At 40.2% G+C, this 12,226-nt stretch overlaps 1 protein-coding gene across 1 annotated transcript; it reads left to right on the top strand.

The window, feature by feature from the left end:
* Positions 1-220: 220 nt before the first annotated feature.
* Positions 221-11,913, top strand: ANKRD66 (ankyrin repeat domain 66). The gene is made up of 4 exons (XM_037142617.2): positions 221-281; positions 6,214-6,388; positions 8,185-8,413; positions 10,920-11,913. Exons 2-4 carry the CDS (start codon positions 6,226-6,228, stop codon positions 11,119-11,121), a joined length of 594 nt encoding a protein of 197 aa, XP_036998512.1. The 5' UTR covers positions 221-281; positions 6,214-6,225; the 3' UTR covers positions 11,122-11,913.
* Positions 11,914-12,226: the final 313 nt, after the last annotated feature.

Below are 12,226 nucleotides of genomic sequence, written 5' to 3'. Positions count from 1 at the left end.
TTTTCCAATGTTCATGTTTTTTTTTTAATTAAATGCCATTTGAAATTAACATGCCAGGGACCACACTTGGACTATGGAAGCAGACTGAAATTGCTGACTACTTTCAGTGCAAAGCAGAGGGCAGTCCCCATTCACTCTAGAGTTACCACCTAGAGAAGCTGAGGATGATTGACGGGCTTTAATGAGGAAGGAAGGAGGAGTCCGTTTCCATGGTGTGAAACAACAAGACTGGCGGCTGAGACTTCCTGCCAGCACCGAGCAAGTCAGTTTCAAACAAGACAGTGAGTATTTTTATATTACCCTGGTCTTCAGATGTTTGCTGCTATTATTCTAGATGGCTCATATTCATTCAAGCTTGTATTTCCTGGCTACTTTTTTACATTGTGACGCCTGTACCAGGAAGACAGAAATTCAGGCACATGAATATACAGGGATTCACGTGAAGAAAAATTTGCTACATTTTAGTAGTCAGTGGTAAGCTAGTGAATTGTGTGTGTTTTCTACAAATAATTTTTTGTTCTTTTAAGAAACCATCTAATTTATAGTATCATTTATTTTTAAACAGCTTTGTTGAGATATAATTTACATACCATAAAATTTACCTATTTAAAGTACACAATCCATGGTTTTTAATATGTTCAAAGCTGTCGAAGCATCACCACCCACTATTTAATTTTAGATCATTTCATCACCACAAAGAGAAATCCTGTACTTTTTAGCAGGCACTTCTCACCCCTACCTCATTCCAATGGTAGGCAACCAATAATAATCAATGTTTTATTTCTATAGATTTGCCTATTCTGGACATGTCGTATAAATAGAATCTTAAAATACGTGGCCTTTTGTGACTAGCTTCTTTCACTTAGGATATCTTCAAGATTCATCCATGTTATGGCATGTATTAGCACCTTATTCCTTTTTCATTGTCAAATAATATCCCACTGTGTGAGTATCCCACATTTTATTTATCTATTTGTCCGTTAACAGACTTTGGATTGTTTCCACTTTAGGGATATTATGAATAATGCTGCTATAAACATTAGTGTATAAACTTTTATGTGGATATATTTTCATTTCTTTTAGGTATATATCTGAGATTAGAATTACTGGTCACATAATAATAACTCTATGTTTAACCTTTTGAAAAACCATCAAACTGCTTTCCAAAGTGGCTCTGCCATTTCATATTTCCACCACAGTGTATGAGGGTTCCAAGTTCTCCACGTCTTTGCCAACAGTTGTGATTATTTGTCTTTTTTATTATAGTTATTCTGGTGGGTGTGAAGCAGTGTCTCACTGTGGTTTTGATTTGCATTTCCCTGATGACTAATGAAGTTGAGCACCTGTCACGCACTATTGGCTATGTGCTTATTTGTTTTGGAGAAACTTTTGTTTATATTCTTTGAGTTATTTGTTTTTTTATTGTTTAGTTGTAACAGTACCTTATATATTTTGGACACAAATTTCTTATCATATATATGATTTGCAAATATTTTCTCCCATTCTGTAGTTGCTTTATACTTTCTCAAAGGTATCATTTACAGGGCAAAAGTTTTTAATTTTAGTGCAATGCAATTTACTGAATTTTTTCTTTTGCTCTTATGCTTTTGTTGTTCTATCTATAAACCACTGCCTAATCCAATGCAATGAAGATTTACCTCCATGTTTCCTCTTAACTGTTTTAGTTATAGGACATTTATTTAGGTCTGTTGTACATTTTTAAGTTAAGTTTTTTATATGGCATGAGGTAGAGGACAAACTTCATTCTTTTGTATATGGATATCCAATTGTGTCAATACCATTTAGAGGCCATTTATTCCCTATTGAATTTTCCTGGTACCTTTGTTGAAAATCAATTGACTGTAAATGTCAAGTTATTTGGGGGACTCTCAGTTCTATTCCATTGCTCTAAATGTCCATCTTCACGCTGCATGTCGTACTTTGTACCATACTGCCATGGTTACTGCATCTTTTTAGTAGTTTAGAAATCAGGAAGTGTGAATGCTACTTTATTCTTCTTTTTCATGGTTTCTTTGGCCATTCCAAGTCCTTTAACATTTCCATGAGTTTTTAGAATCAGCTCATCAGTTTCTCTGCAAATAAATTTAGCCACCTACCCACTGAGAGTGTCTACTTAAATTATAATTTATCCATGGGAATTTGTGGAATTGTCTTGGTATGAACTCACATGTAAAGCAAGTGGGGTTTATTTAAGTGTAAGCCTGCATAAAGGTTTGTGTGAATGGCAAGAAAAGAGGCTTCCGTGCACTGGTGCTAGAAATGGTTTGAATTTTTGTGACACCTGCAGATTGGAACCATCTGGCACCTTTGTTTATCACTTTATTTTATCATTGATTGAATACTCCAGTATAAGGGTTTTCTATGAAAACAAGATAAAATCCTATACCATCTTCTGTTACTTAACATATGCACTGAGTACCCACTTCATGGTAAAAGCCATGTCTTTGGCCAGCCACTCAGAGATGCTAAACACCTTTGGTCTGAGGCCCAGGCATCTACTGTTTAAACCCACCAGCGATTCAGCCAGACTGCTTCTACCTTACTCCCACTCTCTCCCCAGTTTATAGCTACAGAGCGATTGCTACCCAGTGTGTGGTCTGTGAACTAGTAGCTGCTATCTGGACTTGCTACAAATGCAGCGTCTCAGGCCTCATCCCCATCCTACTGAATCAGCATCTGCATTTTAACAAAATCCCAGATACTTTATATACACCAGAGACTGGTAAAATTGTAATCTCCAGAGCAAATCTGGCTCCCTCCCTGTTTTCAGTAAGCTTGTGGTCAGCACCTATGGAGATGGGCCTCACTGGGTAAGCGCTGTGTGTCCAGGGAAGCCAGCTGAGGTTACTCTCTGTGCTCCCAGCCCCTCATTTCCTCCCAGCACTTGCCTCCTGAGCCCACTGCTGTGCCTAGGTACTGCTCAGGGCCCTGCTGCTCACCACCTACACTTTGGGGACTCTGCTACTGGCAACTACAGGGCACTGAGCAGTGAAACCATAGTCCGCCTTGCCTCCTGCCAGCTGTCAACTTGTGACCGTCGGACTTTTGGAGAGGAGAAAGAGTGTGATGGGATCTGGGCATCCCTGGGGTAGAATGAAAGTGACCATCCCACCGGCCAGCCCTTCCCACTCAGACCGGTTGCTCTTCGCCCTAAGAATGTCTCCGGCTGAGCGGTGCCGGTCACAAAGCTGGCCCCCCATGACCAGCTCTTTCCTAGGGGGCCGCATCCCCGTTAAAGCAGTCAGGAGTTTTTCTTGTTACATGACAGTCTTGATTTTACCTGTTGGCCTACAAAGCCTAAAAAACTTCCTATCTAGCCTTTTATAAGAAAATCTGTGGACTGTTGGTCTACACAGTAAAGGTGTCTTCCCGCCACAGATGTGCTGTGCCTGGGCTGGGACCTCCTGCCACTGTCAGCACCGAAGATGACTTATTCCTGCTGCTTTTTTAAAACTTTTTAAAAATAAATTTAATTAAAATATTAAAATAGAAAAACAGCATTCAAAACATTGGGTGAATTCTTGAATGAATTTATAACCAGAAGTGTATGATTTTGTGTTACACAGTGCAAGTGTCCAATAATTTGTTTAAAAGGTGAATCAATTAATTATTCCACATAGTGTATCTCTAGATATTTTATCAGATGATTCTCTTTAAACGATAATAAACACACAGATACATAAATATATGACACCACCACAAGAAAATCCTTTCTAAAAATACTAAAAAAAAGTTTGTGGCTTTAATTTTATTTTAATTCTATTGATAAAACTTATTTAAAATATTTTTTTATTTTGGCTTTATGCTATTAAGCGTTACGTAGCATAAGAAACCCCCTCAAGTGAATGGCACAAGAAAACTTAGAGCTGTAACAAGAATGATGATAGTTGTCATATCTTATAGCATTATTGTACATGACGAAAAACTTCATTCGATGTTCTATAATTTTAATTGTCTATATTATTACAGATGTCCCCATTTTCTTTCCTTTTGCCCACCTGCCCCTTGCCCTCCCCCGCCTTCCCTCTGGCCATCACCACACTGCTGTCTGCGCCCATGGGTTATGCATATATGTTCTTTGGCCAATCCCTTCACCTTCCTCCATCTAGTCTTCCCTTCCCCTCCCCTCTGACAGCTTTCAGCTGTCAGCTGTTCCATGTGCCTGGGCCTCTATTTCTGTTTTGTTCATCATTCTTTTGGGACCAAGCTTAGGTCACTTTCAGAGAGAGAAAAAGTGCCTTTTACTTCCTAGTCTTGGTAAATGGTCCTTTCCTTCTGTCCCCAGAAAATCACCACCATCATAACACTTTGGACGTTGCACGTAAACGATATGACTTCCTTCTCTCCCACTCTGGGTTGGGCCTCCTGTGTCCACCTACATCAGACTCACCCGGAGGACTGACTGTAACACCGATTGCTCCTCCCACCCCAGTGTCTCATTCAGTAGGTCTGATCCGGGGCCCAGTAATTTGGATTTCTAAAATGTGCTGGCTATTACTGCTGCTGGACCACAGTTGTATTTGACTCCAGCTTCTAAACATCTCAACTTCAATATGGGGACCAAAGAGACATTTCCAACAGCCCCTTTCAAGTGGCTGTCTTCTCATTCTTTTTTTTCTGTATCTCAGCCCCTTTTTTGTTACATCAGCAATTCTCACTCTTTTCGGTTTCAGGACTCCTTTCTGTTTTTAAAAATTACTGAGAATCCCAAAGGGAGTTTTTTAGATGTGGACAATAACTATCAATATTTATGCCATTAGAACTTAAAACAAAAAAATTTAAAATGTATATTAATTCATTTGCAAAAATCATAATAAGCATAATAGAGAATAATATAAATATTTAATGAAAAATAACTGGTTTTCTAAAATAAAAAATGAGAAGAAGAGGGGCATTGTTTTATTTTTTTGGCAAATCTCCTTAATATGTGGCTTAATAGAAGACAGCTGTATTCCCACATCTGCTTCGGCTTTCAGTCCGTTGTTCTGGTTCAGGTATATAAAGAAAATCTGGTTTCACACGTATATGAAGCTAGAAAAGGGAGGAGTATTTTATACCCTTTTCAGATACTGTGGATATTTTTCTTGGATACCTCACCAAAACTGGACGAGTGGTAGTGCTTTGAATGTCACTTGGAATCTAAAATGATCTCAGTGTGCTTTTCATACTCTAAATTAAACTTCATTGAACTAAAATGAACTGGCCTGTTTTGAATTGGTCTCTGTACCCATGCGAAATTTTGCAACATTCGGTCCTTGTCATGCAGAGCATATGGGTTCATAGAGTTATGCAGACATGCCAAATGTTGATCTATTTTATCATTTTAAAATCCCTTTCACTAAGTCATGTAATCAAGGGTAAAATTTTTATAAAACCTAATAATTCTTATTGTTATAGTTTCTTACTGAAATTAGCTTTTTTTTTTAATTGCATGTGTGTGGTGGTAAAGGTTACCATGACTGCTGGTCCCATTTAGAGCCACTGCCCTCTGCTCCTTTCCTTGTGCTGAGACCCCTGCAGTTTTTCTACCCCTTTGCACACCATCAGGGCAATTGTCAGCACTGTGAGCAAGGTCAAAGCACTGTGAGCAAGGTCAAAGATATTTTCATATTGTAATTAAAGCCATTTTGACCTCACACATCTTGTGGAAGACTTTCAGGAATTCCCAAGCATCTGTATACAATAGTTTGAGAATTGTTGGTTTATGCGTTAATGCTGTAAATAGTTATAGCCATTTTATTTGTATATTTATATTTTGTTCATCTCCTGAATTGATGTTGCACTGATATTGAATTTCCATGTAATATATATTCTGTACCCAGTCTAAACTTTTCACGTGGATTGTCACTTACCCTCAAAACAGCCCTGGCACATTGTACTCGTTCCACAGATGAGGAAAGTAAGGCACAGAATTGCACAATTAGCTCGGAGTCACACTACCAGTCCTGGAAAGTGGTTTGAGGACAAAGAACAAGTACCAGCCCATGACTTTAGCCTGTAGTCCTGGAGGCATCTAACCACTGATAGATGTGAGTAGGTGACTGGCACGTACTAACCACAGGAGCTAGGATCCAAATACACACTCAGCAGAGCACACACATGAAGCAACCCGGATGCGAATTTATGATAGAGATTCTTCACCAGGAATAAAGAGCTGTGGAGAATTTGCTAAGGGGCATGTTTCTCCCACAGTTGTTTTTTGTCATGGAACTGACCAAAATGTCAGACATGACAAAGCTCCACCAAGCTGTGGCTGCAGGGGAGTACAATTCAGTGAAAAAGATTCTGAAGAAAGGTCTCTGTGACCCAAACTACAAGGATGTGGACTGGAATGACCGAACCCCACTTCACTGGGCTGCAATCAAAGGTGAGTGGACAATGCCAAGGTAGAACCCATCCCCTTGGGTCCATTATTCATGAAGGTACCAGTCAGTAGTCTGTGTAAGGAAGTAGAAGAACATTTCTTGGGAGGCAGTTGGGACATTTCAATCCTGGCACCTTCACTTACTAGGAATAGCACCTTACCAAGTTATTTAATGTCTCTAGGCCTTAGTGTATTCATCTGCACAATGGGAACAATAATGCTGCCTTGGAGTGGTACAGTGAGGATTCAGTGAGATAAAGGGTGTACTGTGCCCGGCACATAGTCTGCTCTCAATTAATATTGGTCCTCTGCCCTCCTGACCTCTAATGGGAATGAAGCATTGTTTCTGTAGCAGGACAGGGACTTTGTCTTGTTTGTTGCTGCATTCCCCATGCCTAATATGGCTCAGATATCGAATTGGAGCAGGATAGTGGCAAAAATTCGGCCAATGGGCTTGTCAAGGCCTTTGGAAATAGAACATCATTGAAGAATGTTAACTAAGAAAATGTTACAGTCCACTTTGCTTTCTAAAAATTTGTTTTGTCTCCTGTATAAAGAATGGATTGTCAGGAAGCAATGCTGGCTGTAGAGAAATCAATTGGGAGAATTTTGCAAAAATTTAAGAGCAATGTCATGGTAGCTATACCAGAGACCTGTTAGCAAACACTTTCTGTATGCTAGCTATATGCACTTCATATCTGTGATTTTATTTGTACTTCAGAAGAACTCAATGAAGTAAGTGGCAACATCCTTAATTTACAAAGGAGAAAACTGAGTTGTAGACATTTATTGCTTGTCTGGGGTGACATAGTTAGTAACTGATATTTATTGTCAGGTAAGAAGCCCCATCTATCTGTGTAGAAGCGTGTGCAATTACTCTTTCCTAGCTGTAATGTAAGTGGGACTTCAAATATTCTTAATTAAGGTACAATTGACATATAACATTTTATCAGTTCAGGGTGTACAATATAATGATTTGATTTTTGTATGTATTGTGATATGATCACCACAAAAAGTGTAGCTAACATCCATCTCTATCCATAGCTACAATCTTTTTTTCTTGTCATAGGTTTTAAGATCTATTCTCTTTGGAGTTTTCAAATATGTAGCACAGTATTATTAACTATAGTTGCCATGCTGTACATTACATTCCCAGAACTTGTTTATCTTATAACTGGAAGTTTGTACCTTTTGGTTACCTTCACCCATTTCACCCCGCCCCTGACCTCTAGAACCCACTAATATAATCTTTTTTTCTGTACCGATGAGCTTGGCTGCAGTTTTTTTAGATCGCACACAGAAGTGAGATCATACAGTATCTGTCTTTCTCTGTCTTGACTCATCTGTCTTTCTCTGTCTGACTTTGCATAATGCCCTCAAGGTCCATCTGTGCTGTAGCAAAATATTTGTTTTTGAGATCAGCCTTGAGACTGCCAAAAGCAGCCAGCCCTGCCGGTGCCAGCATAGGAAGGGGTGGAGTGACTTGGGAGAGAAAGCACGGTTTCCAGTCAGGGCTTCAGGAGCAGACGGGGAGGAGAGTAGAGTGCCGGGGAAGGAGTAGAGGGAATAATTATAGGCCCTCGGGCCTGGGTGAGAGCTCAGTTCTTCAGGGGTAAGGATGGGGTGATGGGTCCTTCTTAAGGAGAAGAAAAGGGAAGAGGCAAGGATGCTAGGAAGGTGGAGGGGACTCAAAGGCCAATTTCTTCCCCTCTTTTGTGCTGTCTAAATTAGCCCTGGCTTCCAGCTGGCAGAGATGTTTTAATCATAACCCTCTCCTATTTCTTCTTGGTGCATCTAAGGGCATATGGAGGTGCTGCAACTCCTCATACAATACGGAGCCAGACCCTGCCTGGTAACTGATGTGGGTTGGACCCCAGCTCATTTTGCAGCTGAGTCAGGCCATCTGAATGTGCTCAAAACTCTCCATGCATTGCACGCAGCCATCGACGCTCCCGACTTCTTTGGAGACACACCAAAGAGGATCGCACAGATCTATGGGCAGAAGGCCTGTGTGGCATTCCTAGAGAAGTAAGTTCCATTTATTTCCCACTATCGAAAAGACAGAGAAACAGGAGCTCGTGACCAGGTCTTTGCTGACTCGGTGATCTTAGGTCAATGAAAATGAAAGGAGGAAATTCAGACAACTATTGTTTGAGTTGTTTTTATTAATTTTTTTACTGAAAGGACTAATTTGGTCTAGAAACTACAGTGTATTAGGTTATATAAAATCTATTACTTATGAATTATACAAAATTATAATTTTTGTAATTATACATTACTATCATTTTAATGCCATAACATATCATTACTATAATTATTATTTTAGATTATACAAAAATGATCTCAGATAAGAGAGGTAGGACAGCAAGTTGGAAAATGGGACATGGTATAAGAGTTATCATTGTGCTAAATCAGCTCTCATCCCTGTTACCAGGGAGACTTGTTCCCAAACCAATGGCCTCTTCTCAATCATATCTTACCTCCACTTACTTTGATATCTGATACTCTTGAAACTCTTGTCTCTTGCTGTAGCTGATGCTCTTCTCTTCTAATTCTCTGTCTACCTATCTATTTCTCCTCATAAGTCTTTCTAGGTGCCTATTTTTACTCAGGGTCCTGAGCAAATTGGTGAAATTCCTCAGGGTCCTGTCCTTGGCTTTTCTCCACTAACTTCCTCTGAGTGATCTCAGCCCCTCTCAGTGATCAAGGGGCGGCTGAGCATGAAAGGCATCCCAGAATAAGTGAAGTGGGGGGAGGAGTGGTTCCTCCAAATAGTTGGGAGAGCTATTGCCAGGACAAGTGGGCAGAGAGTGCTGAGCAGACAAAAAAAAAAAAAAAAAAAAAACGCATCATGTGTAAGTCATCTCTACATACCATCAGCTCCCATGAGGAACTTCCCTGTGACAGTCATGGAGTTTAGAGAGAAGCCACCCTGGTTAAGGAGAAATGAATCTGGACCTTGAAAGATGGCTAAGACCTGGCTAAGGAAGGAGGGAGAAAGATTCTTGATTGGGAGGAAAGACACTAAGTTGGAAATGTGCATAGGTGTTATGTACATGTGAGGAGGTAGAGGGGTAGTGGAAAAATGAGCGGCCTGGCTAAGCAGAGTATCACACCAGAGAGAAGTGGAGAATGAGGCCCAGTGGGCGAGTGGTTGGCCAAAGGGAGCTGGGCAGACATATGAGTGTGAGCTCATTAAAGAAATGACAAGCTGAAAGAGGTGCTTCAGCTAAGTTACTCCTCTAGTAGGAGAGGCAGAAGTATTGTTCAGATCGGATTGAAGGCACTTAGACTATAAGTAAAAAGATCATTAAGGAATTTCTTAGAAATTCATGTCGCAACTGGGTGAGGTCCTGGATGAACATGATAAAGAGAAAGAATGTAAGAGAGTTTAAAAGAGACCTCGACGGTATTTGAAAATTTTCTGAATATCTGAGGAATCCTAGCTAATTCAACTTTTGATCTAGCTTCACTAAGTAGTGCCTATCTCATTCAACCAATACTCTGGAGTCCTACTATGTGCATGGCATTGAACTGGATACTAAAAAGGATTTCAAGTTAAAACTCCTACAGTACTGGGACATCAAGAAGTTCCCTGTCAGGGACAGGAGGTAACTTGTTGACATAAATAACAGTAATACAAGATAGAAGTGACAAGGGTCATAAGAGCAGGGCAGAGGAGGGACACTGAATATTGAGGGATACAGTGTATGTGAGCTGATTATTGAGATGTCGCTGCCAGCTTGTTGGGAGAAGGGGCGCTGAAGGGCATGCGGATTTTCTATCTTCTGAATGAGCTGAGCTTTGCATAATGCTTTGCACTTACATACTGTTCTCCCTTCCTGCACCATCATCTTTCCTTTCAAGTTCCACTGGTCTTCATACTGGCTCAGATTTTATTTCTGTGAAGTGGCCTTCACCAAAGTCTTTAGGCAAGTCGCATACTCACCTTTGACCCATATACACGCCGATACATATGTACACTTCTCATTGTTCATGTGTGTATGACAATCTATTCATCCATCTGTCTATCTAATGACCTACCTATCATCAGTAACCATTCTTTACATGAATCCATCTATACATACAGTGCACATACAATTATTAGTCATTTTTATTTTTGTATATGTTTCTGTACTTTTAAACTTTTTGTAATGAACATACATGGCTTTCATAATTAAGAAAAATAAAAATATATATAAATTAAGGAAAACAGCCTCTAGTAATATGCTGTTTGCTGTAGAAATGCAAGCACTTCAAGAATTAGCACTTCTTCAAGCTGTGTTCCTAACTCTCTGATTCTGTTAACATCTCACTCCTTGCACACTGGGTTTCTCCACCTCCCACTAGTTTTCTTAGTGTCTGAGACCTCCTTAAGTGTACACTTGGAAATGCTTAAACTTGGCCTCCTTCCTTTGGACTGGACCTCTGAGGTACCCAGGCTGTGTGCAGAGGGTTGGAAGAGAGGTCCATTTCAAAGCCTGGCCATCTCTCCTGAGCGCTCTCTGAGAGTCACTGTCTCCCCCTTCCCTAGGGCCGAGCCTGAGTGCCGTGACCACCGCCTCATGGCCAAGCAGCAGGGGCTGCCTCTGGACCAGCAGGACCAAGACTGGGATGCCAAGAAAAGGGAGATGGAGCTGTCGCTGCCTTCTTTGAATCAAAATACCAATAAGAAAAAGCACAAGAAAAGTCGAGGCCCCTTCAGGCTTGGCAATAACCAAGAGAGGAGAGTGTGAGAACTCTAGGCCAAAGGGACTAGAACCTACATTTTCTGGTGGGAGACTTTCCCTGGCAGCAGACTAGAGGTTGTCAGACGTGAGCTGTATTTATAAGATTTTACTTTTAGACCGGTGTCCAGATGGCTTCTACTGGTAGCTGAGAACTTGTTATTCAACCTGGAAGTCTTGGCTTGGTGCCCTGCACACCGACTCTTGTCTCTCGCTTCTGCCTACTGTATGCAAGAATTGCCAACAGGAGACAACTGTCAGCTGCTTGCAGTTTGTCTCCAGTGATTCGTACTCATCAGCATCTGCTGACCCCCACAAGCAACTACAGAATTTCAGAAAAACTCTTCCTAGGGAAAGTAGATTGTTTAAATGCAAAAAAAAACCAAAACAAAACACAAAAACATCCCAACAAACAAACCCTCAAAAATTACTAAAACAGTTTAGTCAATTGATGAAAAAAATATTTATTGTCATGTAGACTAAGCGAAAAGGTGAAAGAGTGTATCCCCCAGTTTCCAGCTGTTTTGACTTTCGGGGCAGAGGCCCACAGCCTCTGCGTGGCCACTTCACTGATGATCATCACTTCTGCACAGGAGGAGCACTCAGAGCGATGGGCCAGCTCAGTGGGATGTACCTGACTCTCATGGCATGAATTAACTGTATCCTGTGTAATGAATGAGAGATAGTATAAAATAATGGAACGTGTGATTACAACTCTACTTATTTAATTGTCAATTTTAGGAAGTCTAATTCAGATCAGATATTTCCAATGAAAATATTGCATCCAAATTGAGATGTGCTTTAAATGAATCATACATATCAGATATTTGAAGACTTAGTACAAAAATGTAAAATAGGTCATTATTACTATTTAATATTGATTGCATGTTGAACTGATAATATTATGGACAGTGGGTTAAATAAAATATATTATTAACATGAATTTACCTCTTTCATTTAAGAAAGACATGGCTACTAAAATGTTTACAATTATGTTTGTAGCTTGCTTTTTTCCCTGTCAGATAGCACTGCCATAGAAACGGAAAAACATTTAAATTAGGCACCTGGCCTGCTGCACTTTACTTGGCTACCATACATTATTCCAGGTTTACTA

The sequence above is a fragment of the Artibeus jamaicensis genome, unplaced genomic scaffold, assembly GCF_021234435.1.
Source record: "Artibeus jamaicensis isolate MK-2021 breed Jamaican fruit bat unplaced genomic scaffold, CSHL_Jam_final contig_484, whole genome shotgun sequence".
Classification (NCBI taxonomy): Eukaryota; Metazoa; Chordata; class Mammalia; order Chiroptera; family Phyllostomidae; genus Artibeus; species Artibeus jamaicensis.
This window is presented reverse-complemented; position numbering and strand designations above follow the sequence as displayed.